Here is a 27688-nt window from a genome sequence, read left to right as displayed (position 1 = left end):
ACCATTTAGGAAATTCGATCACCACATATCGTGGCGCAGCAATGCACGACTGGAGATGTTCAGCGTTGGAGCTCAATTCTAATCCCCACGTCTCATGAGGTATACTCTCGCCATCTAAACCCATCATACCCGAGTGGAGCCAACGATTGATACGGATGAACCGGCCTTGGCTACTTTCCGGTTCCGAATATGATCGACAGTACCTGCATATGCTCATGCAGCTGCCTGGTTTCAAGTCACTATTGGTATCTTCTAAACGGTGAGGTGCGTTGCCTGTAATAGGCAGATGCCTAATCCGGACTCTAGTACATTGGGCCGAATAGAACACTTGGTTGGAAGGGTTTCGGGGTTTAATCTGCTCGCCCTGCGAAAGGTTGTTAGTCGTTGCCCTAGGACCCAGACCCAGAGGCTGAGACTGATAGTGATTGCATGTCGTGATCAGGCTAAACTGCGGGAGGATCTGCTAGTAGGCATGTAATCATGGCGGATCCTTCGGTGCAGCCGGCATTCGGAAATGCTCTCGCCCGTAGCAATTTAGTATCTGAGGCATGATCCTTCCTTGCCTGATGAACCTTGGCAGACGTCGGCAATTGGCTTCTATAAGAGAAGGCCATGTTCGATGAAAAGATATATAAGCCAGGATCCCTCCCATCCTTCAACACTCTACAGACTCAGACAATCGGATCAGCCTCTACACGCAGTCAGAAATATACCCTCCCTCAACGCTATCAAGATGGTTCCCAAAAACATCCTCGCCATTCTGGCTGCTGCCCTTGCAGTGCAGGGCAGCCCCATGGAGAAACGTGCAGTCGTGAATCATGACTCTATCACTCCATTCCCCGAGACCGTCCCCAATACCGCCACCGGAAATGCCTATAAGAAGTTCGAGCCGTATCTACACATTGCACATGGCTGTCAATCCTACCCGGCCGTTGCCGACAACGGTGATGTGAGGTAAGTCATGTATATTATTTCACAAGGCACAAAGCCCCAGTGCACTATTGTAAACAAGATGAAGGTTGCAAATTCACTAACCTTTGGGTAGTGGAGGGCTTCAAGACACCGGTAGCGCCACGGGCGGTTGCCGTGACCAGAGCAAAGGGCAGACCTATGTGCGCGGTGGCTGGCACAATGGGCGTTACGGTATCATGTACGCATGGTATATGCCAAAGGACATGCCCAACAGCGGAGTTTCAGCGGGTGCGCACCGCCACGACTGGGAGAATGTTGTTATCTGGGTCAACAACCCAGCCAACGATAACCCAACCTTGCTGGGAGGTGCCGCATCGGGTCACGGCAGCTACAAGAAGACGGACAACCCCCCGCGAGAGGGTGATCGGCCCAAGGTGGAATACTTCACCAGCTTCCCGACCAACCATGAGCTGCAGTTCACTAATACACTTGGCCGCGATCTACCACTCATTGCCTGGGAGTCTCTTCCTGCAGCCGCGAGACAGGGGCTGGAGAGTGCCGAGTTTGGGAAGGCCACCGTCCCATTCAAGGACTCAACTTTCCAGGGCAATCTTGAGAAGGCTGCTCTTTAGGGAAATTGAGATATCCTTGTCTGGCTAGTCATATAGATGACAACTCGTGGCAATCTAGTACAGGAACATCCGCAATTTGGATTTGGTTATGGCTGAGAAGTAGCATGGCACAAGATCTGCGTAGGGGATCGGCGGTCAGGAATATATATATGTCTCTACCAAGTCGTAACTAGACTGACGAATGGCTGGATTAGCCTGATATAACTCGATAGTATAGAACAAGATATCTTAGGGGTTATGTCGGCACACTAAATTGTGCTCACATTGAAGCTCGAAGTCCTATTATTATGTGTTTATCTTAACTATCTAAGTTTGGGAAGCCCGTTACTATAAACTGCGTAGTAGCCTACTCTTATCTCTATACCCTCGTACACTCTGCAGAACAAGGGGAAACGGTTAAGAAGTATAGTACAGAGTCGCTGATAGCAGACCTTAATAACAAGAAAAAGATTGCCATTTAGATAGTCGCGCTCAATATTACTATGACCAACTATACAAAATAGTACAACATACAGAGCTATATGTTCGTGCCCGGCCTTGTCTACGGACGCGGCGAGGATATCGGTAACAAGATATCGATCTAAGAGATCTCAATTGTACAAGCCGTACAAGCCGCGCGTCGAGAATATATTGTAGATTCTGATAACCCGGTATATAATCTTTACTATATCCTAACAAGGCTATGATCATGACTATTCTTGGTAGATATGGCCGATTTGCCACGTCGTGGATCCCGCGACACTGTACCTGGAGATCTTGCGAAGTATCTTATTAGGAGAAAATATTGGGTACGGTAAAATTGGATATCATCTGGCGTTGTCTGGAATTAAAAGTTCACTGTATCTTTGCGAAAGCCTTGTATAACGGTAGTATTGTCGACGACGAGAATATCAGCTATACTGATAAGAAGATCTATCTCCTATATTCCCGGTCCGCCCAGTATACCAAAGACAATATAGAATATTACCGATAAAGCTCTATTGTATTCTATTACTGAGGAGATTACAGCCCAAGGCTATTATATCTTACACTACAGTAGTACCTCTTCTAACATTGAACACCTTCACACCTACAGCAATCAACAACTCCACCGAGAAGCCCAAAGCAACAGGCCAAGAATATAACATACCAGGTTAGCTTCTTAAAGGCCGAACCTTTGTGGTATTCGAGTTGGGGCGGGTTCGGGCCGGGCTGAGTCGCCAACTCTTAAGTGAATGGGAGTCTGCACGTAGGAGAGTCTGAGCGAGGACCTCCGACGTTGGATAGATAGCCTCATACAACCCGTACCCTAATGATAAGAACAAGAAAGTACTTCCCAACTCAACTAGTTAGCACTAATCAAGTCTTTGTAGGCCACGGCACCAACCATAACCCTGGTGACAAGTCTAGTCCAACGAGGTTTCCTTAAAGCGAGGCGAAGAGAAGGAGAGCGCCAGAATGGACTCCGGCCGCATTTGTGCGATCACCTTGTCTCTGTGTGTGTACTTTCCACGACTAATTGTTTATCAAAGGCTTCCAAGGCCGGTAGGCGTTTCTCGAAACGCGTGAGGGCTCCCGGCCAAACGCGCGCATAATCCAAGAAATGAACGGTTCGAAGGGTTGGAAAAAGGGCCTAAACCACAACATCACCGAATCCTGATTAGCGAGATTACACTGATTGCAAGCATAGTAGCACTCTACGCACAGAAATCCGATCTAACACGGTATCCCACTGTTCTTGGCTCAGCCCATATTCGTTTCTACCGAATTCACTGTCAAAATACGGATCAATCTCCAGTATCTTTAGGGATGGACACTGCAGCGGTGGAACATAATCTAGATTTTCTGGGCAGTACAGGCACAGCCGCTCGAGGTTCGGAAAAGTCACTTCTTGAAGTAGACGATCTTGGGCGTCTGCATTATCTTTGTTGACCGTGACCAGGTCGGCTTGCTTGACCAAGTTTGCGTACAGCTGTTTGCGAGAAGGATCAAGAAATCCCGCAAAGCAGCCCGGGAGATCGGTGTCCCAGTGGCCACCAGATAGGCGTGCCCAGATAAACCGGATAGCCTCGCTCCACCACAGTGAATTGACCAGGCTGCATCGAAGCAAGACGCCACGCTTGCCGTAATAACGAGCCTCGGGGAAATTGCTCCAGTCAATCTCACTCAGTGAACCGAGCTTGCTCCAGTCGATACTTTCATAGAAAGCATCCTCCGCCTCATTGGCTAGTACCGTACAAGAAAAAGTGTCATCCTGGTTAATCCAAGCGAAGATTTCGCACAGGAGCTCTGGCGAGGAAAGCACACGACCAGTCGCTGTCAGTGATAAGTATGGCCTGTCTGGATCATAAGATGGGCTCCCCATGCTTAGAAGGAATAGCGCTGCAGGATGTATGCGGCCGGCCCAAGTCTTGAACAGCAAAAGATCCGGTTGTTAGAACTGACTATGGCCGATATGTTGCTGCTAAGCTTCGCCTCGAGCCATCGGAACAGAATGGTGGGGCGCAGAGGTTGAAGCTTTGTCGAGGCACTATAGATGCATGCCAAGAGGCAGATCTGACGATCTTAACCCATTATGTTTCAGAGAGGAAAGAGACAGGCGGCCCTGTATCAGCCAGATGATGACCACAAGCAAGTCGTTCGACGTGCACCATGCCCCCTGACGGCCAAGACAGCGCCACTTGCGCCTTTTGTATGTCTATTGAATGCAGCACGCATGCTGGCACTGCAGTAGGGGGAAGTGAATATCACGATGAATTATTCCACTCCCCTTGTGAGAGATGCTTCGAGGCAGACAGGGCCACATATCCTGACCTTTGCCAATTCTGCCGGCACCTGAGGCTGCCACATTTGGGCTTGTGCGTAGAGTTCCAACTGCCCTGTATTCTAGAGATTAAGCTCAGACGCCCAGAGGATTTGCACGCCGGGAGTTCATGTTCCTTCTGCAGGTTTCTTTTTGACGCGATCTCTACCCACGGAAACATCGCGAGGTTGAGTGACAATGAACTTTGGGGAGTTATGCCAGTCCTCAAGATTTCCTCCCGTTCCTTAGAATTACGTTTGTGCAGCAGCGACGATGTCCTGCTATTTTTTGTCTCACTCTCAATTTTCAACGTAGGAATCACCTGGGCGTCATCCGTGTGGAGGAAATTGCTCAACCGTTATCGGCCGCCGGCAGACACGCACGGAGCGCCAAGTCGATATATCGATTGGAGAAAGGCTCGAGTATGGATCGAGCAGTGTCCTTCTCCCCACGGATTACCGCGCAACCTAAAGGTCATTGATGTCCATCAGAATCGCGTGGTGGACGCACCGGCAGGGTGTAGATACCTGGCCCTCAGCTATGTCTTTGGGGAAGTGAAGGCCGAACATATGACGCTCCCAGATGCCCTTCCTGCCACAATTCGCGACGCTATCATTGCTTGTCAGAATCTTGGAGTGCAATATCTCTGGGTTGACCAGCTCTGCATTAACCAGAATGACCCGTGTGTTTTGCAAGAACAGATCGATCAGATGCATGATATCTATCAACACGCTTTATGTTCCCTGGTAGCATTGACAGGCGAGAATTCAAACTGTGGATTGCCTGGTGTGACTGGAGCTCGGCCACAGGTCCAAAATGTCGTCGAGATAGCCGGCATCATGTTCACCAGCTTGATGCCGAACATACACGACTGTATCAAGTTCAGTAAATGGGCTACTCGTGGCTGGACACTCCAAGAAGCTATCTTTTCCGATTGCTTTCTTTTCTTTACCGACTATGGCATGCATTTTGTGCAACGGGACGCTCTCAGGATCAAGGGAGCCCAGATCAAATCAGACGTCATCTCTGGCGTTCCGGCAGAGTTTACACTTCCTTCTATGGACAAGTTCTGGATCATGCTGGGGATGTATAACGCGAGAGATTTATCATATTCGGAAGATGCGTTACGCGCCTTTTCAGCTGTGCTACGGTCCACATACGGCGACAATACCTACTACGGACATCCTCGACAGCAGATTGACAAAGCCGCTGTATGGCATATGGTAGGGCAGAGAACTGCTTCTAGGATGCGAACTATGTTTCCTTCCTGGTCCTGGGCTTCCAACTCTGGCCCCATTGGGTTTTTGAAAGCGAATGCTGCACTGGCTGTCTGGGCCACGCCAGAAGGATCCACGGATTCTGGGACCAATATCATCGTCTGTACGCCAGCTTCAGATGAGGCCTGGGGGGAACGAGGCATCTCCAGAGAGAGCCGCGGCTTAGTAAATGAGCACCAAATTGCCCGGAGGCAGAACCTATTTCTTACAATCGACGTAGCCTGGCAGGCAGGGAGCATCAAATGTTCACGTCTGTTTGAGTCTGGTCTGCATTGGTCCAGAGCTGCCACACTGGCTGAGCGGTGGCCAACCTATGGCGCCTACTGGCACAGCACGCTGGGGAGATATAGTATTGATACTATCTTCCCCGAGCAGGACCGTGCGACCGCCGCCTCTGCTGACGGCCGGATTCTTCTCCACGGCCAGACTGCGCCCTTCCCTTTAGCAAGTACCGAAATGTCTTTGCATAAAACTGGTAAGCTTCGGATAATGTCGCCAGACGGCATGGTTGCGGGTGTAGTTGTCGTGCCATCGTACTACGAACCAGGTGGCGATGGAGAATTTGTCGCGTTATCCATAGGCGATATCGATGGCCTGAATCTTAGATACGAGCTGTATGACTTTGCACGTTCAATGAGAGTGAGCATCGATGAGTTCATTGAAGGCCTCCTTTTCTATGACAGTGACGGCCATAGTTTCCCTCCTCCATGGGATGCCAGCTTCTTGGCAGCGCGGCAATGTGTGATCGTCCTCAATGTGTTGCTCATTGAACGGGACGAACAGAGCAACGTTGCTCGCAGATTGGGCCTGGGATACGTGTTTCTCAAACGATGGGCTGAGGCGAAGCCTATATTTGAGACTCTAATTCTGGAGTAGGAGCATGGTAGGCACTGGAGTAGATCGTGGCTGATTTGTGGAACCTGTGCCAATTGAGGTCGGCTATATGTCTTTCTCGATATAGGGCTGAAGCATTTAAATACCTATCGAAACAGTCCCCCACCTTCCCGCCCCCACGGCTAGACGAGGCTGAAGCTGACTCGATCTCTTGAACCCGTTTCCTCCTTCTGGTTGCGACACCACAGCCTCCTCCCAAGGCCAAACATACATATATCGTTCCTCGCTGGAAGCTGGCGCAAGCAACCAAAATGCCACCCATCACCAAGTTATGGCTTAGCATAGTTAAGACCAGGGATTGCATGGACTCGAGCGACTTCCACGACCTCCTCGCCCAGATTCTGAGCCATTGCTCCTCTTACACCAATCCCGAGTCCAACCCGGACCTCCCACCTATGCACGCCTTCTTTCAAAGTGTCGAGAATCCAGGCATCCTCCTGATGATAACGGGCTATCCTTCCCAGGAGATAAACAATGCGGCGGACAAAACCTACGCAGCGACCTTTCTGCCCCGTATGTTCCAAGTCGTTGAGCATAAATGGCTAAAGCAGTTGGACTTGGATGTGAGATTGTTGCCCTTAGGGGACGATGATTTAACGATCCAATTCCGTGACACTCCTCTGGATCCGGGCACAGGCCAGGCAATTGGGGGATGGGATGTGTGGCTAGAGACGGAGCAAGCGATCAGAATGAGAGAAGCTGGTAAAGTACAGGACCTGCCGAAGGTCTGGGTAGGCATCGGGAAGAAGGCTGAGGCAGAGCTCCCTCTGGCCAGAGACGTGATCCACATTCGCAAGGTTAAAGCCGCGTAACTGCGTCAGAGGATGTGGTGGATGAGTCGAAGACACATGAAGGTTATCGCTCTCAGACTGCTGTACATCGATGTGGATGAATATTGCTATGCTGTCTATGTACGACCGAGGGCAGCAATAGTCGCTAGGCGTCTACGAAGCGTAGTCTAGCGAATGAACAAAATGCATTTAATGTATACAGTCAACTAAGACTTACCCGATTTCCTGCCTGACTCCTTCGAAAGCCTGCAGCAGAGTCGCATCGTCAAGCCCCTTTGCGATCAAACGTACGATGACAGGTGCGTCCTTTTGCTGTAGTCAAAAGCTCCGCTTGCCACAAAATCGCTCATGATTATTCTGGGGCAAGTAGAGCCTTGCCTAGATTGATCGTTGTCGTACTCCCGCAAGGCCTGTACATTCACCAAGATTTGCAGGGCGTTCTCCTGGCCAGATGGCATTTTTTCGTCGACGTCAAGATATACGAGTGTTTACACTCATTCCACCACCTCTGTCAAAGCTCATATAACTATGGGTGCGGGAGCAACAACGCCTGCTCTTGCTTGCCAAGGAAGCGGGCGGTTGTTTGAAGCGGCCTTTGACAGGAGGGTTATGGATGCACTCAGAATCTGCCATTCGATCGCTCTAGGACCGAACGGATTGGGCGTAATTGGCCCCGGATACATACAATGAAACGTGGAGACTAGAGTTCTAACAGCCAAGGCGCAAAGGCCTATCGTCCGAATGCAGGTCGAAAAGGTTAGGTCTTCGAAGGAGTCTAGGTTGAGCTTCGGCCTGGGCACAGCCATGAATCCTTTGTTGCCAGCGTCTTGGCAAGAGATTATCGGCCACGTCAAGGACCCATAACGATCTAACTCTACTCCCCCACCATACAATACTAAGCGCCGAGCGAGACAGTTGAAAAGACCCTGGTATCCAATGCAGTTCCACGGAACGTGGACGGCCTGTGTATCTCATCAAGGTTTCCATGAGCAGTGGTAGAGCTTCAGCTCGAAACTGAACCCGTGAGTTCATGAAAGGCCGCAATTGTGATACCGCATCCTAGCTCTAGAGTTTATTCTAGCCATTACCATGATCATGGCAGACACCGCCACTTAGAAGATTAGTCTCGGAAAAGTACGGAGGGTACTGCTCCGCAGTGGACATTCAACAGAGCATGCCGTGAGATTAGCCCTACTTGGCGGGCGGGCCTCTGAGCCTCAACTGGGCTTTACCTACGGGAATGAGTTTCGACCTATCTGTGTGGGTGAAGCAAGGTTGGGTTAAAGTTACTCGAAGGAGGCCTTGGGAGTAGCGATAGAGATGTGATGTTGCATACTCATACGTGTCGTGTGTCAAGATATTGATCGTAGGTTTCAACATGACCATGATGCACAGCCAAAGGTACTTTTCACAACCACACAGCTTCTAGACAATTTGAATCAACTACTTGGAGTGGAGGGTTACGCAGGCTAGCTTAAGGTCTTGGACCCTGACATTGCCAACCTATAGAAGACGTTCTGCTTGGACACTCTGCGACCTGCTGTATCACCAGATTCATGTATGCTGTTTCGCCGGTGCCCTTACTGCCCACACATAACCCGAGACTTCGGCTACAGGCCTCTTGTTGAAAAGTGGCCAGGGATCTAGCCATCCGTGTACTACGAGAATCTATCGACAGAGGTTCCAGCGCTAATAGTGTTGTACAGGGCACTCTAAGCCTGTGGAGACCTTTGCCCCAAAGGTGTATACTGTCCTACGAAGTGCGATAAGACATGCCAAAGTCTGGCGTCTGCGATATGTCGCCTCTTGGCATTCCAGATACATAAATGATCACATCTTCCTGCATCAATCAGTCTCCTTTCCAATCCAACTCAGTACATTCATTCATTCGATCGTTCCATTCGTCTAGTCCAGAAGTCTGCGGCCGGCTCGCAATTCTGCTATCTTATTTTCCCCCAACAGTATACCTACATTAGTCTATCGTTTTACCATTCATTTCATTTCTGTGCTAGCCACATATCTGATCCCCAGTATTTCAACATGAAGTTCACTATCATCTCCCTCCTCACCGTTGCCTTTCTCTCCGTGGGCCCTGCAGGTGCGATTCCCGTCGACAACATGCAAGACCCTACCACTACCGAGGCAATGTCTCGGACCGACGATGCCACGCCAGCAGCTACCGGTGCAACCCTGATGTCCCATAACTTGGGTCACAACTGTACTGATGGCCATGCCCATGCACATGGAGAACACGAAGATGTCGATCCAGCCACCGCCACTACCGCCCCAGACAGTGACGATGGGGTGACAGCGTGGGTGAAGAGAGGTCTGCACGCAGCCGGCAATCCTGATTCCACGGGTGGTACTCCAGCAGGGGTCTCTTCCTCCGGTAGTCAGGGCAGTTCCATACCATCCCAGTCGGGCAACGGTCTAGGAAGCACCGGCCAAGCTGCCAACTGGATCCATGGTGTAAGTATCCACCCTACAGAGTAGTAGCCGGTCGTGTAACTAACCAACCAATCTATAGACCTGCACTACGCGACAGGGACAGCCAAAGGAAGGCGTTTGCCATGTCACCATGCCAGGTGATAACAAGGAAACCAAATTCAACTGTTCATCGGAGTTTCCGGTAAGATTGCTATCGTAATTCGATTATACATCGTGTGTACTGATGATAGCAGTGCTCATATCTTGGTTCTTGTGTTGTTGCTTCGAAGTTTGACGGCACGCCACGGCTGGCAACCTGCAGCTAAAGAGGTCTAGAGCAATGACACCTGATTATGGTGTCTTCCGCGGCTGTACTTCGGGGGTAGTGATCCCTCTTCTCGATTGGATCCCTTACTAGGCGGAGGACAAGTGGAAAATATATGGATTGGGACCTGGAAGTCTGTTGAAGATACTGGTTCTTAGTTTCTTCCCTATACAACCCGTCAATACATACACTTTCTGGACCTTTCCAACAATTGCTCGGTGCAGTTGCCAGCGCCTTGCTGCTGTCTGTGTAGACAAGAACCAACGGATGCCAGGTGGCAATGGTGTCGATCAGAGAAAGATTAGTAAGTTTGACATTTAAAGCATGCTATTCGGAAGGATGGAAGCATGTTCAGCTTTGGAGCCCTGGGTGAATGGGGAGGAGATCACATTTGAAGGCTCTGGTGACGGTTATCAACACATCTGTCACAGATTGAGCGGGTCCTTGTGCATATTGTGAATTCCGTGGCAATATGTGTAGACATAAGGATGTGCCCCGAATAGCCAGGGTGATTAGGTGTCGGGGAAGATGTCTTAATACTTCCAGATCATTTGTGTCAATGCCACCTCCCGATCACAAAACCTAGTGTCGAGCAACACCAGTAGCATCGCTCTCGGCCTCCCGTCGTCCGAATATGAGAGGTTTGTGTATAATACTCAAGCTGCCCAACTAGCCAATAGCCAGAAAAGTACGTAAGCAGAGCGTTGATCTGGGAAAACGCATATGATAGCTGTTTCAAAGAATCTCAGGTACGGCGAGCTTCGGATGTAGTAAGTATGGGTAAGTGTCATCGCATCGTAATAGACGTACTATTTTGCGCAGCTCCCCAAAGAGCCAAGACTTGGCACTGGGTGAGTCAACTTAATGCTCGATAGGTGTTCCTAATTGGAGTTGATTCTCAAGAGATCTGTGGTTGCCGTAGGGTTATTATGTGTGTATACACCGCGTACATGGTCCTCGGCACCACCATCCATGGTTCTGGGATCGAAGGATGGCTCCGAAAGAGTGGATAATGCAACACAAAACCAAAAGTAAACGAGGTCTTGACGTCAGAAGGATTGGGTTGAGTCCACAGAACACGAGCTATGCACAGACGCAGAATGTGGGATGAACCCTAAGTTGAACAACAAAAGCTGGCCGGCATCGGTAGAGGCTACCCGCACAACCCTCGGTGACTCTACTATTACTATCTTAGTATCGTGAACGATACGGCGAGTCTTAGCGTGCTGGACATATGACTAATAGTGCGTATGCCCCTAGATTTATATACGTTTCTCCTCGGACACCGACCCTCAACGGCGGCAATCAGTATCCTCACACCTTAACCACAACACTGAATCCTCTTTCACTCACCTCTCCTACCTTCATTCAAATGCTCGATTCTCAGAGGCCCTCTTTGCGTTCATAACCATGTCCTTCCCATGTCTCGCGCCGAGAGTCCCGTCACTCAGTTGACAAACGAAGAACTTGACCAGGTCCAAAAATACGTCATCGCGAGCTTTGCAGCCATTGTCTGGTACAATTCGATAGAGCTCATAGCACTTTGTCTAACGACCTTCAAGCGTTACCGGGGCTGGTATTTCTGGAGTTTGTTCATCGCGTCCTCTAGCCTCATTCCGCATGGCCTAGGCTTCATCTTTTTCATCTATCCACTTGGCGTCAGCCCTTATGCTTCGGTCACATTGATTATTGTAAGCTGGTACTGTATGGTCACCGGACACTCGCTTATCCTCTGGTCGCGTCTCCATCTGGTTGTACAGGCACGCAGGCTTCTCCGGTTCCTTCTGGTTATGATTCTAGTCGATGCCGTTGTATTTCATGTTCCTACCACTGTGCTCTTGTACGGGGCACTCGAGCCTAACCGCCGGCGGTTTGCGAATGGATACAGAGTAATGGAACACATTCAGCTCATTGGCTTCGCCGTGCAGGAATGCGTCATCTCCTCCATATACATCTGGGAAACATCGAAATTGCTACGGCTGCGCCCAGACCGACTTCACTATACCATTCTCACGCAACTTCTGGGCATCAATATCATCATCCTAATCCTCGACGTGGCCGTGGTAGGGATTGAGTATGCAAATCTCTACGCTCTGCAGGTGATGTTCAAGCCGGTTGCATACAGCATCAAGTTCAAATTGGAGTATGCCATCCTAGGGAAGTTGATCCAAATCGCGAGGGTATCATTATCGAGCGACGAGCCGCTATCCTCCAATTCACAAGGAGCCGATCTCTCTTCCTCTACTCAGGTCAGCTCCCATGGGAATGCCCCCCCTGCTCATGATATTCCCGTGCTTCGCTCGTGCTCATTCTGTGCCTTGTGTACGGGCTTTCGGAAATATCAGCGCCAGCGGTCGCGTGTTTGAGAGATTTGAAATCTGTTCCATATGTTCCACTAGCAAAAAGGCGTCATGCAAAGTCATCCGATGGTCCGTCCGCTTGTTGCCTTCTTTGCACCTCGCTTTCAGCAAGAACCTTTCAACTCAAATGAGTCATTCCGGTACTCTTCTCCCGTAATGAGGTTCGACTTCATTTGTGTTCGAAGGCGAATGCCCTAGACGAGATAACGGGTATCGGAAGAAATACCTTCTCGCGATTGGGACCCAAAGCTGGAGATGTTTACGCCTTGCAGGCGGCCTTAGGGCACATGGGCCAGAACGGTTGTCCTGCCATTTGGTCATGGAAGAAAGTAATCGTTGAGCGACTGATCGGACTGTCTTACCAATGGCGGCTATCAAACCAGCTATGATTGGAGTAGTCATGTCTGAGATAGTCATTCCAGTGGAAGGGTGGGTAGAATGAAGGCGTCGTCCGGCGGAAAGGTTGACCCTTCATAAGGAATACGCACCTAACGCAGATCGCCAAGCCCAATGGGATTCGATTATAAGGAGACTCAAGAATGATTTCCTTATTCCATAATTTTGAGGATCGTGCGCAATATCACGGATCGGCTGATCGCTTCGACCGAAGTACCAATAACGGTACATCGGAGGGCAAGGCCCACTTCTACCTCATTCTTCCTGTCTTTCTCATGGTTGCGACCCCGTTGGTGCCTCCTCTCTTGACACAATGGGCTCCGCGAATCAAAGCTGAAGATGCGCACCTTAAGCTCAAGAAGCACCGCTAGCTAGCAGGACGGTAGTTGAGTGCCCCGCGGACGCGCATGTGGATGTCTGTCATGAACGTATCCTCCGGTTAAAAAGGTTAACCACTCTCTGCTTTGTTGATACCCCAGCCAGTTAGTCGTTTGTGCAATATACTTTCGCCCTGTACCAGCTGTCCATAGAATGATTCAGATGGACCTATCATATACTCTGTGATTAGAAGGCTTGCCGCGAAAGACCAGTTCATTTGACCGAGTCATGGATGGGAGCGATCTCGTAGTCCATCTAGACCTATATGCTAGTGTATCAGCCAATTTAGCAAGGCTTTCCTTCGTCTCGCTCTTTGTTCATGCGTGAGACTGGCTGCTTCAGGGTGCATAACAATATCATGAAGCCATAACCATTCTCTTGGCTCTGAAGGCATATCCTTGCTTGATCGGAAAACACCACGCCAGGGAGTTGTCGCTGTTGCTGCCACCTTGCCGACAACGTTCACCAGGCGGATGTCATATATTTTGAGAACTATCTGCTTCCAGCGCAGGCCTGAGACAGTCACATTTTGAGCGAGCTTGGGAGAGTATCCTGCACGATGCCCCTTTCTTTCCCTTTGTGTTATTTCTTTTCGTAAGTGTTTCTTGTCCGATATTTGCTTCATATCCTATCCCTTGCACTTCTCTTGGCACCCGAGCCGAGCCGATTGCATCGAGATCTCGGGATGCCCTCCCGAAACAAGTACCCGTGGGGGGTGTTTATATACGCAGCCGATGTCTTGTCGGGCTTGTGCAATGCTTAGTCCCGATGGCCACCTGTCTGAGCGAACTGTCTCACAAGGGCCATGGTGACACTATGCGAAGTTGTTTTGCAAAACGTCTCGTGAGCCCGAGCGGTCCTTTGTAGATATTGTATTCCTGGGCACTCGGAAGAAACTTAATGGATGAACCATTCCCAATGTACGATAATAGCTCCGAGGATCCTCGGTAGGCCCCCGACGGGGCAAGACCCTAGTCCAACGACACATTCAGGAGACGGCAAGGCTGGAGAGTGCGGAACTTGGAATAAGCTTGTGGAGAGTCCGGCTAAATCCCCAGCGGCCAGAAGAACTGGGGAGCCGCTCGGGGTAAAAATGAGCCGGAGCTGGGACCCCAGGAAACTAGTGATTTTGCTCGGAACATGCAATGTTCTCATTCTTTTCTGTCGGAGTTGTTGGGAGCCTCCACACGCGACGATCCAATGAACAGTAGCCAAAAGCTGTATTATGCCCATAGGCGATTGCGCACACTGTCCAATAGGACCAGCGATAAAGATATTTACTGCGGAGGAAAACCCTCCAGCGATCTGATGACAGGCGCACTAGGTTATAGAATGTTCTTTGGGCGGTTCTGGTATGCATGTCTCGTTCTTGTCTTCCACTAAGTGTGAAATTAGTCGCCTTACCATCAGGAGGGAGGGAAAGAATCGCGCATTTACGCAGATGATGAATGCAGGGACTCTCATTTTTCTTGCCATATTCGGATCAACTGGTCTGTGCACACATTCCATCCTCTGGTGAAGTGAACTAGTCTATAGCTTCGTACGGGATCCGCAGCGCTCGGGACCTGAACCCGATCCTCGGATTCGGTATGCCAGAATCCGGGTTACCCACCGCATGAAAGCCTTGCCTAGGAATCTTGATCTGGAAAGTTTGAGCTTGGGCAATAGCTTGGAGGTCAGATGTGCTAGCCTGGATCCTTGGCATAGTCTAGACGCCTTCTCCAACACAGTTGATGTGCTCAGCAGGTGTTGATGACGATCCGGGGACCCCGATGCCTCCCGAGAAGCGATCCACTCGTCCAGAAATGGTCAATGTCTGGAGAAGGGGAGTCGGTTACCACTCAGGATGAGCGATGATCGACCTTTAGTAAGGGTTCCTGTCTGGCTCGTCGAACGGTTTCCCCCAATCTTCACTTGCAACTCTGCATATAAAGAGGAGTGGAGATCGCGATGGGACACATGCCACTGCTCACACGCTACCCTCGAATCCTTCCACCCTTGTCGCGTCGAAATCGACCCTCCCTCAAACAGGCTGCTCCCAATCAATCTCAATAGCCGGGACCCGGTGAGCGATGTCCCCGATGTCCATCTTCCAGGACGCCTTAGGGCGTTCTCGAACCAGAGAGGGTGCCGACTCAGGTAAGCATTGTTATCACCGAAAGCAAGGCAAACACTGACGGTGGTAAAGAAGACGGACAGATATCGGATGAGAACCCTATCACTGTGACCTGGGATGGAGAACATGACTCGGCCAATCCGTACAACTGGTCGCTTGCACAAAAATGGACATTGACTCTGCTCGCCGTGTTCACCACATACATTACAATGATGAATGGCACGATTATCACAACAGCACACGCTGCAATTACGGAGGAATTCCATGTCTCAGAGCATACCTTCCCCCACTCGTACTGGCCTGTGACATCATGGGCGCTAGGAGGATGTTGTTCTTCGCTCTTTATTCTTCCCTTGATGGAGGATCATGGCGTGCGGCCGATATTCCTGTCAGCATATGTAGTATTTATATGCTTCCTCGTCCCCCAGGCCGTGGCCCAGAACTTTGCCACTCTCATCGTGACCCGATTCTTCGCTGGCAGCAGTGTCGCAGTTTTGGCTAATACATCGGCCTCGATCATTGGGAATATCTGGGAAACGGAAAAGTCTCGGTCTATCCCCGTGAGTCTGTACATTTTCTCGTACCTCGCCGGTAGCAGCACGGGCCCCGTCCTTGGCGCCGCGATCTTTGAAGGATTGACATGGAGGTGGATTGGGTACCTCCAGCTGATTTGGTTTGGTGCACTTCTTCCAGTATATTACTTCCTGTTTCAAGAGTCGCGTGGTGCTGTCATACTCGCTCAACGTGCTCAAGCACTGCGGAAACAGGGAAAGCCGGCGTTCACTTTGCTGGAGATGGAGGGGCAGACGGGCTCGGTGTTCAGTCGCTTCGTTCAAAGTTCTACAAGACCCCTGGTTCTGGTATGTACAGAGTCTGTGGTCCTAGTTTCCACACTGTGGTCCGCTTTTACTGTGGGCACACTGTTCCTTTTCACCCAGTCCGCGGAGCAAGTGTTTGTGGAACTATATGGCTGGACGAACACCCAGGCGGGATATGTCCAAGCGGCCATTGTGATCGGCGAGATTTTGGGCTGGCTAGCCAACCTATTCTCTGCAAAGCTGTATTTTGGTTCTGCCTCGCGCAACACTGAATGCCCAGGGGTTCCTATTCCGGAGGCCAGATTGTATCTGGCGGTGATTGGAGGCGTCCTTGGAATTGCTGGCGGCATGTTCACGTACGCCTGGACCTCCTTCGCCCATATCCCCTGGATCGCCCCGGCGATTGGCCTGGCGATGGTGGGAGCCGGCAGTGTGATCGTCGTGGCAGGGGTCTCGGACTACGTTGTCGACTCGTACAGCAAGTACGCTGGCAGTGCCATGGGTGCAGTCGCCACCGGGGAGAACCTGTTCTCGGCTTTGCTTCCCCTCGCGACGATGAGTATGTACACCAATCTGGGATTCCAGTGGGCCAGTACCACATTAGCATTCATCTCCCTCGTCCTCTCCCTGGCGCCCACTTTGATGTTCATCTGGGGCAAGCAAATCCGTGCACGAAGTCCGTTTATCATGGAAGCAACGCTGGGCTCGGAGCGTAAGGACGCTGTTGCTGTGTAGCGAGCCACCCTGCCCGTGAGACCATTACGTGCTATGAATCATTAGACATGAAAACGATAGATAGATATCTACATCTTATAGACAAACAAATACTTGAACTATTGCCATGGTTACCAAAATATCACACACAGCGTACATGCTGGCCAAGATGATGTATGAAACCTTCGTAGCTAAGCGCTGTAGGCCACCAAGACCTGCATCTAATTATGGTGGGCGAATCTGCTGGTAGGAACCATAAAGGTCTTCTAAACGAGACCAGGAGACGTGGGCCCAACACCAAGTAGTCTACGTTGTTTAGGCCGACTGAGTTCCAGGGTCTGCGAACGATAGACACGAAGGAGCTTTCAATCAATTAGCACTTCAACCAGAAGATAGGGTTGGTGAGGTCCATCCTGCAGCACGAGCACCCTCAAGCGAGGAGATCACGGCTGCTCGCGTAGTCGACTCAGCAGCACCTGCCCGTGCTAGTTCTCAAGATAAACTACAGAACGTCAGAATACCCCAACGTGATTTGTAGTGAGATATCAGAGACGAACGTCATCCATCTGGGCATGAGGCGTAGGTTGTGTATTAATGGGTGTCAACAGTACAAATACAAGGCGCCACCGGGTGCAATTTCGAGCCCCCAGGGAAAAGGATGTGTTTCCCTGGGAAACAATGGAGACACTGCGATCAGGCTCAGCACTTTCTTCTATTATTCTAATGCTTGAATGACTGGAACTCCCTTGGGCAATTCAACCAAACGGATATGCGACAACACTGCCATCCATCCAGTCCTGGCCGGCATTCAAGACGTAGGGCATTTCCGAGCCGCCGATCTGATCCACAATGGAAAGGAATTCGTAGGAAGAGATGCCGATGACATTGTCCAGAGGATCAACGCTGGCCGTCAAAGACTGATTTACGGAGGGTGACTGGGCTGACGACTCTGTGAAGGTTGGAGGCTCTGTCGTGGGCGTTTGTCCCCGGCATTCCTGACTAGGGTTTTCATCCGGTCCAGCCTCTGCCAGTCCCCGGCCAGACAAGGTGAGGACTTGCAGCCCTTCCTGCTGTACGCGCTTCGCGAAGTCGTGGAACAGCCCCTCGATGCAGCGCAACTCATCCTTTCGGACCTCGGCCACCTTATTCCCACACAGAATCATCTCATCGAGGATTGCATGCGCAGACTTGCTATACGTGTCATCGTTGGTACCCGGTGGGTAGAGCGTGTTCGCCATGGTCAGATGTAGCGCAGCTGCGTATGTAAATTCGAGATCGAAGGGAAGGAAGGTTTCTGGAATCATGTCAGTTGAAATATCTTCACCCAGGTAATGGGTCCCCATCATTTAGCGTACCGAGGTGGCCATTTTCGTCCGACAATATTTGAAGTGTCTTCTCGGCCGACTTGATCCCAATGAAGATCAAGGATTTGGGGAGAGCTAAAAACTTCTGCCAGTCTTCTTCTGCACGCCCTAGCTTCTCTAGGCGTTCTTTCAGAACCGACAAAAGCAGAGGCCTGGTGGCGACGATCACGCACTGGGATAAGATTGATTAGCACATCCGGCCAGTTCTCGAACGCTTAAGATGTGACACCCTGCAAGTACCTCATGGTATTGTAATATTATATGACGCATCTCCTGAGGCACATTATCCATCGAACCCTGGAAGCTAATCTGCATCATCTTCTCGATCTCCTCAGCATGCTTAGCCATGGCGTGCAAAATGTTTCTCGTAATCTCTAGAAACCTTCCGAGCTGTGTCTTCTCCGTTTTATAGATGGCTATCCCCAGACACGTCAGAGATGAACCGGATTCTAAACCGATATAGGTCGGAACTTACTGCTTAGAATAAAGGACAGCATCTGTGATAGCCTCACTTGCAGGCTAAATGTGATGTCGTGGAAACCCATGCTCGGGGTGTTGATCAGCGTACTGATGTCGCTGTCCTTGGTCGTCATCGGGAGTCCCAGTGACGAGGAGACATGTCTGTCCATGATGTACAGGGTCCACCAAAGGTTTCGGCATCGGGTTACCGTTGCAGTGCCCAGTTCCGTTTCAGGAAGCTGGGTGTGTAAGCCCTCCATATGGGCGATGCGTACCGCATGACCGACCTACACAGCACAGCGCGTGTGTTAGCGAGGAACCTCTAGCTGATCACCCATGCTTACGTGTACGTGAGCCGCCTCTCGGTGGTCGATTGCATACAGATATAACCCGGCCAGGGCCAAGGTCTCGATGGCCAACAGACTATCCTTTCCTGTGGAGGTATGGTTGGGCATGATAGACATAGCGCGCGCAAAGTACTTTGCGCCGGGTGGAGTGGAGTGGCCTCGAGGCCGTGACACGAACGCATTTCCAAGTGCCAGCACCAGCAGAAATTGTACAAACCAGAAACGAGGCTTGCTCGCTTTCTCAGCTGCATCGCTCGCGTAGAAATCATGCATCTTAGAAACAAAGGTATCTTCATCAAAGAATCGGTACATCTGGCCCAGGTGAAACTTGACAATATTGAACAGGTATAAGGCATAATCCGCCGACGGCAAGCCACTCGTATCAAAAGGTTCAGTGGCTGTGGCGCGGTCCCATGCGAACGGATAGATATCCCCATCCAAGTAGAACTTCGGAATATTGTGTGTCGAATTCAGATCGAGCTTCTCGGTCATCATGACCATCAGTCGAGCTGTGAGTGACCATGCCGAGGTCGGGGCCAGCCAAACTGTTCTCCGTGTCAGCCAACGCTCTATGATCAATCCTGGATGACGGACGAACTCCAATTTCGCTGTTCCATGTGTGGATCTTTAATGACGGTTGAGGGTAACGTGAAGGGACTCGTCCAGATGTTGCATGTAAACTCGCTCCCCTGTGATGCTGCGGATCCCTCGGATTGGGGGGCTACAATTTCTGCGGCGACCTGGTCATCATGGACCACGCTCTCCTCGCGGGCGCCATCCCCAACCTTGAATGCTGAATCCCACGAGCGTTTGATTCCTGAAGCACGTTGCCAGTTGTAGGCTTGCTTTTGCAAATCACGCAGATACCTAGTCCATCGTCCCGTTACCCCTTGGCCACTCGACGGGGGGCTTGGCAAATGACGAACCTCTCCGACACGAGCACTTTGCTGTTTGCTTCTGAAAACTGGCACGTAAGTGATCGTCGGACACAGTTGGCGCAGGGTTCATCGCCAGAGCATTTTACCTTGCTCTGGCGACACGCGATACACCTAAGCACACTCCTCAGTAACACGGCCCCCTTTCCAGTACCAGGGAACGGGAGTACCTTACGCAATGGCAGTTCGTCTCGGCTTATGGCTCTGTTCTTGCATGCCTGCTCTGCTGTCCAGATACGGGGGGGATGAACTGGCAGACCTGGAGCTCTGGGGGTCGCCGGCACAACACCGTCACTGCGTGGACACATTTTTGGGTATTTTTATCAGAATAAAAGCACACCCCGCACGACGGGAACACTTTGCCCTTTTCAGCTGCCCCACGTGAATGGTCAATTCGCGTCGGCGCCACCAAAAAACATGGCATTGGCGTCCATCATTCGTGCGTTACCAGTTTCCCTTCCAGGGCAACGCTGCCTCACGTGCGCATCTTAGACTCTCTCAGCCCTCGTGGAGAGCCACCCCCTTATACGGACTTCAGTAGTGAAAATAAACAATATTATATGATAGATAAGAAAAACAATGCAACTATTCTAGTAGTACGAGATAACTCCCAGTAAACTACTGCAAAAATAAAAAATAAAAAAAAATACAGGGCCTTGGAAGCAAAAGAGAGATAAATAAGCAAACATCGTGGAGGACTGACTCTCCACGGTGTATATATACCCAACCATCTATCCCTGCCAGGGATGAGATCAGGCACCAACTTCCATTCGACTTCTAGAAATCTCGATATCGTATGAGGTAGGGTAACGATAGATCTACTCTATATGTGAGACGACATTCTAGACCGTCTGCGAGCATCATGTTAGTTGAGAAAACGCTCGGCGTTGGAAACAGGTGAACAAGGGTTGTGTTGGCAGGGAGTGGGTCCCTTTCGGAAGGCCTGCCGGTGTTCTCCTCGGACGCGCCGACCACGTCCACCGTTCAATCGATAACTTCTCCCGTGCACTGGTGTTTGTGAACTGATTTGACTGGGACTCAAGTAAAATGCATCACGGTAGACCCGATCTGCTAGGCCCGTGCCTTCTATAGCCCGTGGATGACGGGGTCTAACGCGATAAACGCCGAAGCATCTTCTGTTGCCAAATCTCGGGATCGCCAGCGAGATATCCACCCGAACTAGGATGCGATATGCGGCGGTCTATTTTCGTTGGAAGCATCAGACCTTTCGCATTCCTTGTCGGCCTTCCTTCAACATTTTCACAATACCTGTGACTCCATCGCTGCTGTGCGTGGTGGACAACTTCTGCGACAAATCTCGTCTGCCCGAACCGCAATCATTGCGAACCACCGTGATCGACGATTAGAAGATAATGGTCGCAAATCCACGGGACGGCCACCCTGCGCTGGCGCACTGTCTACGCTTTGCCGCGACGACCGGTACGTGCCGCATCTCCTCCGATTCCCCCTATCGTGTGAAAGTGTGCTGGGTTTCCCGTGTACTGTCGAAACAATGCGAATAACCTCTACCAAATCCCAGTCGGCCGGGATAAGCTTCTGCGGACAGCGCAGTACTTCTCCCAGTTCTATATCTGGCAGCTCTACCGCAGAAAGCACCAGCCGTCCGCAATCGATTCTTACATTGCCCTCTGGACGCAGCTCGGGACCACGCGCAAGATCTTACGTATTGGCAACTTCCTGGAGAATCTCCAGACCCTCGCCCGTGTCCTGAGCAACAAGAACCCGAGTGAACCTGTGTTGAAATTCCTGGCTATTGGGGGTCAACTCGGGTTTGGTGGGTATCTGGTCTTCGACAACATCACAGCTCTCAAGGCGATTGGTATCTACAAGTTGCCGTCGTCGGAGCGCCTAGAAATTCTGGCGGATAAATTCTGGGCTGCTGGTTTGATTTGTAGCATCATGACAGGCATCTATACCTTACTGCACTCGCAGTCTCAGCAGAGAACGAAACCCGAGGAGGGCGAGCGAGAATCCAATGATAAGAAGCGTGCCATGTACGTTGGATCTTCACATCATTCGCATGCAGTTCAGAATGCTAATTGGTTTGCTTGCAGGGAGCGATCCGCTGCCTGGATTCAACTCATCTCGGACCTATGCGACTTGACCGTTCCGGCAAAGGGTTTGGGTGTTCCTGTCCTCGACGATGGCCTTGTTGGAATGGCCGGTACCGTGAGTAGTTTGATAGGTGTCCGGAACCAATGGAAGAAGACTGCGTAGATAGGAGTCTATTTTCAATTCTCTCAGTGCGGACTTCCCCTATGTCCCGAAACAGCCGGTATTAAAGTAACACGATATAGAACTTCATAGACACCGTAGAAGATACAATTGTGGCACCACAGTCACTGCCACAAGTCCTTATATAGGAAGGCCAAGTCCTTCGCATAGCTACCGAGCCTCGGCCCATTTAGATGACGCTCAGAGTAAATGTTGGTATCGAAACGCAGTTGCTAGTGTAACCAATAGGTACATAATCATACGGCGCTCAAGATTGACAAAGATACTGTTAGAGGTATCTCATTTACACAATGGACCTAGATCTTGAGGTGGAATGATGTACGAAACAGCAGTTAAATGAATAAATATGTGCCATCGTTGTTGAGGCAAACGCACGGCAGTGCCATGCTGCCATGAGAAGACACGGCACAACGACCTGTCCTTACCACATAGTGAAAGGGCATCAATAGCAGTCACGATGTCAGCAAGTCTCCACCCGTGGCCCTAGACATCAACACGCGCCATCTTTGACTAACATCCTGATCTGGTGACAGTTAAAGTGTGTCAACCGAATGCCGTCGGAGCCACTACCGATGAGGCCCGGCCGCCATTCAGGTCGGCAGATTTGGCCGACGGTCTCCTATACAGAAAATCACTCAGAATATAATAGCCTCACCGGGAAAGCCGAAGGCTCCAGAACTTCAGCACTGCCGCCGACTATATTTGCGGGGTAGATCCTACTGGCATCAATAGTTATATATACCTGAGTTCTACCCCGCAGAATATCACAATCCTCCAGAGCTTCAAGATTGAACACATATCCAACACATTGAATCCTGAATCCAGCAGCATTCCGTGTCTCTCCTCGATCACACAATGGCCCCAGCAGCACTCGATGTCCCTACGACACCACCAAGAGTGGTTGGACCAGCAACTAAAAAGGCAACACGCCCAACCAACCAGCTGCCTCAATATATGATTGATGAAGCACGGATGGTCAAAAAGGAGGCCTTTGACCCAAAGGTCCACCTGAACTACGAACCCCCCAAAAGGATTTATAGCATGAAGGAGATCGGACTGGAGGGCCATGGGATCTCACCGAATGCCGCATCGGAGCCCTTTTCGCTCTTTACCGAGGAGGCTATCAGACAGATGAGAGCGGAGATCTTCAGTGAGGAGGCCCTCAAGGGCTGCCAGTATACTTCAACCTTCATCAAGAATATGGTTCGAGGCATGGGTCCTGCGTACGTACAATCGGTGTCACCCGTCTGCACCCACATCGCTAATCACCATGCGTTTTCACAGACTGGCTCCATTTATATATGATGCGTGGAATAACCCAGAGGTTCTGGCCAAGATCTCTGCTGTTGCCGGTGTGGATCTCATTCCTTCGATTGATTTTGAGATCGGGAATGTCAATATCTCTTTCGGTGATGGTACTACGGCCAAGTGGGATAGGGGGATGGACGGCGAGGACAGAACGTCTGCCGTTGCCTGGCATTATGATAGCTTTCCGTTCGTGTGTGTGACAATGCTGTCGGACTGCACTGGCATGGTTGGCGGAGAGACTGCGCTCCGGAGACCCGATGGCCACATCATGAAGGTCCGCGGTCCAGCAATGGTATGTCCCTCACGCCTATCCAAGCAAAGTCAAGATGAGGCACTGACTGTTAGAACAGGGAACCGCTGTCGTGTTGCAAGGGCGATACATTGAACATCAAGCGCTCAAAGCTCTCGGCGGCCGTGAGAGGATTAGTATGGTCACTTCTTTCCGACCCAAATCACCCATGGTGAAAGATGAGACTGTGCTCACTGGTGTACGGGGGATCAGTGAGCTCAATACCCTGTACAGTCAATATACCGACTACCGACTGGAGCTCCTAGAGGAGCGCCTTAGAATTAAACTGAAGGAGGAGCGACACCGCCAGGTAGCAAATCGCCCATTTGATATCCTTAAGATGAGGAGGTTTCTAGCTGAGCAGAAGGATTTCTTGGATTCTATGCTGGAGGAGCTTATTGAGGTGGATGATTAGGCAGTGCCAGAGACCATGATGGGACCACGATAGACAGATAGATAATGCAGCGTCTTATTGTATTTTACTGCAGAGAAATAGACAAGCCATACAGAGAATCAACCATATCCACAGATCTCTTGTGTTCACAGCCGCGGGCGAAACTGCTTTCATTCAGCTTTCTCTGGCCCTTGTACTGGCGTCTTACCAAATCGAGTGTTTGGGATATATTGTGGCTTGCTTGGGTTCGTCGTTTCCTCAACTCCGGGTTCATCGTTCTTCATACGGCGCTTTGCTGTACCTTGGTTTACGTGAGCCAGGGAACTTGGTATAAGTGAAAAGAGAAGAAACAAAACATGATCAATCCAAACTGCGTGAGTTACTGCTCTCTTTATATTGCTGAAACTGTGCCAAGATGGGTTGCGGAAACCTTTCGGTTTACCTCATTTTGCGCTGTATGAAGTCATTAAGCCGGGAATAGAGGAATCCTTCAAAGTGACAATCAATTAGCTCACAGTACATTAGTCGATTTGAGTGCTTGACGTAGGTACTTGCCTCGCGAAAGGATGCTCGTCACAACATGTAACGTCGCTGCTTAGCTCTTAGACCAGACGACGACGATTGTCAGTCACACCTACATGGAGACTATTATACTTGGCCATGAAGGTCCACAGAAGAGGTTCATGGAGTAATTAGATGTTCTTTGTTCTCCTCTGCTAAAATACAGCGCTAATATAGATAAGGGCATAATTCGAGCGGAATTTCGGATCGAATCCATTCATCACAGTTTTGCTGGTACTTTCTGCATGGCTTCCACAACCTCACGAGCCCCCCTTTCTCCTGAGCAGAGCGCTCCCTCCATGTATCCTTTCCATTCTGTGCTGTATTCTGTCCCCACGAAATGGATATTGCCGACTGGCTTACCATACACGGACGCATACTTGGTGAGGTGTCCAATTGCTGTGACAGGAGCCAAGGCGCCTCTGCTAAATTCCTCGTGCTTCCAGACCTGATCGAAGACCTCAATCGGCCGGAAGGCCTCCGAGTTGGCATCGGCGTTGAAGATCTTTGCTATCTGCTTCAGGACCACGGCGCGACGCTCATGCGGGTACAGCTTGCCCCAGTCACGCCCAGGCTGGCCATTGACAAAGCACGTCAAGGAGTAGTGGTTTCTTTCGTCCACACTGGTGTCTCTGGCCAGGATAACGGGACCTGTGTAGCTCGCGAAATAACCGTTGAATCCTTCACCACGCCACCATGGCTTATCGTAACACACGATGGCCTTGTTATAGTCACCGAGCACGGTCCCATCGGTAACCTCCTGAACAGGCTTGGGCAACGCAGGGGTGATATTCAGTTCCCTATACATGGTACTGGGAATTGACAAGATACACTTCCTGGCATTAAACGTCTTGCCATCGCGCGTCACGACGCTTACATGTGCGCCATGCTGGTTGATCGACGCAACTGGTGACCCCAGATGAATATTCTGCGCTCCCACCAAGCGAGCAATTCCCGCGGCAATTGACTGTGCCCCTGTAAATGTTGTTAGTAGTCATATCGCTGCATTTGGCTATCGGGGTGGCCCGTACCATCTTTGAATCTCATGTATTGACCACCGGTCGAATCATCCGCTCTGATAGCCAGAAGACCCTTGTTACGACGGCAGTAGTCGATAAACCAGCCTGCTGATTCTTCCGTTGACTCTAAGCCGTGCATCACCCGCGCCCAGAGGTTCACCATGTTGGCAACCTTTGGTAGGGCGCCGAGATTACGGACATACTGATCCAAGCTGACATTGTCATCCTGTGCGGTTGGCAAGCCCGATTTTAAAGACTCGGCTTGGATGTGATCGCGGATATACTCCAAGTTCTTTTTCTCCTCCTCGGACCACTGTATCCACTGGTTAGAGCAGCACCATTCATGGATATTGGCGGAACCGGGAATTCATCGTGACTCACATCAGGTGTAACGCCAAACGGAAATTCCAGTCGACTGTCTGGGTTTTCTTGCATGACGGCCTTCCCTTCCAACCGCTGTGTCACCACCTCCAGGCCAAACCTTTGGACATAGCTCCAGACACGCGGCTGGAGGCTGTTGTTGATCCATGCTCCGCCCAGCTCAGCGTAGCCACGACCAGAAGCGAGTGGCACACTCCAGATCTTGCCACCAACACGATCCCGGGCTTCAACCACGGCGGTTGAGAGGCCAGCCTGTTGCGCTGAATAGGCTGCCTGAAGGCCACTGAAGCCAGCTCCAATTACAATGACGTCTAACATGACAGCGAATAGCCAGTTTCAGGGGGGTAGCATGGAAGTTAGAGGATGTAAGAATCACAGCCAGCGAAGGGGACTGCCAGGAGATATTTAATATGTACGACCTACTCTTCCGTTTCCCTTGTCTGTCGGCTTCGGTCGTTCAACTCTGGCACGCATCGTGGCGGATCGCAGGCGTCGGGAACTCATCCGAGGCCTTTGACGGTCGGCCGATCCGAGGCCGGCCGAGTTGATTTACCCGATCCAGTTAGAAAAATGAGAGCACTACCAAACCAGTAAGTCAGTCTTCTCCAGATATGATCTTGGAATCGGTAGATCTATCCTGGGGTTCCTTCATCGCCATATGGAAGACTCTCTCACCCCCTCACCGAGACCCACAGCTGGAACAAACCTGGGGTAGGATCAATTGCTGGCCCTGGCAGCGTTCGGCTGTACAAGCTCAGCTGTAGCCGAGATATTCTTGGTGTTAGATGGAGTATTGAGACTTGAATCGCCATGGACAAGCTTATCAGGATGAAGGCAACCACCCTGCATGTCGCTTTTAGCTCAACCTGCCATCTCTGGAGTTGTTCAGTCGGCATAGCTGATCTATAAGCTCCCACCACACTACACACAATGACAGAACCGGGATCTCACTTCCACTGCCCTGGGAGTAATAGGTCAGAGTTGTAGAAGGTTTATGTTGATGAGCCTCTCCTATGCGGCCACCACGCTAATATATGCTTATCTTCACGATCTACTGCCACGTGCCGACTGCATGGTCATTGCATGGGCTAAGCTACCATCATGGCTTGCTTGTTTGTATTCTAGAGTTTCGGGCGAGGTGGCATATGGCACCATGGGTATATCCCGAGACCATGGACTCAAGCCGACTATCTCAACATTCAAGGAACCCCTGATAGTAGCATGCTTTTTGTTATCTCCTTATCGGCAGGGTCCTATAACGGGGGAGATTATACGTGGTCCTGGTCAGGGGTTAAATGAAATTAGGGTTACATGGCTTAAACCCCTGACGTGAAAGAAGAGCCACCGTCGACCCCTTTCTCTTCGTGCAACTTCTTCTATCGTATGATACCCAGTGGCCATATGCTGGATTTGTATTTGGCATGTTACTTGCCAGTTTGGTAACGTGCGATCAGCCACATCGTCCTGCGTAGGGATCAGTTTCGTGACTCGCCGTTGCCAAAGTCGATCGCCTTCCCTTTGATAAATCACGAATGGCCCCCAGACCTCATTGC

General features: G+C 50.6%; 9 protein-coding genes across 9 annotated transcripts; 7 read left to right on the top strand and 2 right to left on the bottom strand.

The window, feature by feature from the left end:
- Positions 1–733: 733 nt before the first annotated feature.
- Positions 734–1544, top strand: ABOM_008437 (NPP1 family protein; the record flags this gene model as incomplete). The annotated part of the gene is made up of 2 exons (XM_022535566.1): positions 734–954; positions 1046–1544. 2 exons carry the CDS (start codon positions 734–736, stop codon positions 1542–1544), a joined length of 720 nt encoding a protein of 239 aa, XP_022386358.1.
- A 5204-nt stretch (positions 1545–6748) lies between these two features.
- Positions 6749–7309, top strand: ABOM_008436 (uncharacterized protein; the record flags this gene model as incomplete). Its single annotated transcript, XM_022535565.1, has 1 exon — positions 6749–7309. The coding sequence occupies one exon, from the start codon at positions 6749–6751 to the stop codon at positions 7307–7309; it is 561 nt and encodes a 186-aa protein (XP_022386357.1).
- Positions 7310–9328: 2019 nt separating this feature from the next.
- ABOM_008435 (uncharacterized protein) lies at positions 9329–10041 on the top strand (the record flags this gene model as incomplete). Its single annotated transcript, XM_022535564.1, has 3 exons — positions 9329–9757; positions 9816–9917; positions 9970–10041. The coding sequence occupies 3 exons, from the start codon at positions 9329–9331 to the stop codon at positions 10039–10041; spliced, it is 603 nt and encodes a 200-aa protein (XP_022386360.1).
- Positions 10042–11461: 1420 nt separating this feature from the next.
- ABOM_008434 (uncharacterized protein) lies at positions 11462–12406 on the top strand (the record flags this gene model as incomplete). The annotated part of the gene is made up of 1 exon (XM_022535563.1): positions 11462–12406. The coding sequence occupies one exon, from the start codon at positions 11462–11464 to the stop codon at positions 12404–12406; it is 945 nt and encodes a 314-aa protein (XP_022386359.1).
- A 2840-nt stretch (positions 12407–15246) lies between these two features.
- Positions 15247–16843, top strand: ABOM_008433 (putative MFS multidrug transporter; the record flags this gene model as incomplete). Its single annotated transcript, XM_022535562.1, has 2 exons — positions 15247–15313; positions 15363–16843. The coding sequence occupies 2 exons, from the start codon at positions 15247–15249 to the stop codon at positions 16841–16843; spliced, it is 1548 nt and encodes a 515-aa protein (XP_022386354.1).
- A 734-nt stretch (positions 16844–17577) lies between these two features.
- On the bottom strand, positions 17578–20235 carry ABOM_008432 (Zn(II)2Cys6 transcription factor; the record flags this gene model as incomplete). Its single annotated transcript, XM_022535561.1, has 7 exons — positions 17578–18116; positions 18178–18358; positions 18427–18602; positions 18662–18932; positions 18990–19537; positions 19591–19859; positions 19919–20235. 7 exons carry the CDS (start codon positions 20233–20235, stop codon positions 17578–17580), a joined length of 2301 nt encoding a protein of 766 aa, XP_022386353.1.
- A 1065-nt stretch (positions 20236–21300) lies between these two features.
- On the top strand, positions 21301–22165 carry ABOM_008431 (PEX11 family protein; the record flags this gene model as incomplete). The annotated part of the gene is made up of 3 exons (XM_022535560.1): positions 21301–21367; positions 21468–21942; positions 22003–22165. The coding sequence occupies 3 exons, from the start codon at positions 21301–21303 to the stop codon at positions 22163–22165; spliced, it is 705 nt and encodes a 234-aa protein (XP_022386356.1).
- An 873-nt stretch (positions 22166–23038) lies between these two features.
- On the top strand, positions 23039–24195 carry ABOM_008430 (uncharacterized protein; the record flags this gene model as incomplete). The annotated part of the gene is made up of 3 exons (XM_022535559.1): positions 23039–23406; positions 23468–23783; positions 23842–24195. The coding sequence occupies 3 exons, from the start codon at positions 23039–23041 to the stop codon at positions 24193–24195; spliced, it is 1038 nt and encodes a 345-aa protein (XP_022386355.1).
- Positions 24196–24955: 760 nt separating this feature from the next.
- On the bottom strand, positions 24956–26453 carry ABOM_008429 (flavin monoamine oxidase family protein; the record flags this gene model as incomplete). Its single annotated transcript, XM_022535558.1, has 3 exons — positions 24956–25710; positions 25767–26067; positions 26136–26453. 3 exons carry the CDS (start codon positions 26451–26453, stop codon positions 24956–24958), a joined length of 1374 nt encoding a protein of 457 aa, XP_022386381.1.
- Between the last annotated feature and the right edge of the window lie 1235 nt (positions 26454–27688).

The sequence above is a fragment of the Aspergillus bombycis genome (genome assembly GCF_001792695.1).
Source record: "Aspergillus bombycis strain NRRL26010 chromosome Unknown contig00085, whole genome shotgun sequence".
NCBI classification, from domain to species: domain Eukaryota; kingdom Fungi; phylum Ascomycota; class Eurotiomycetes; order Eurotiales; family Aspergillaceae; genus Aspergillus; species Aspergillus bombycis.
Note: the sequence above shows the minus strand (reverse complement) of the source record. Positions and strands in the feature narration are given on the sequence as shown.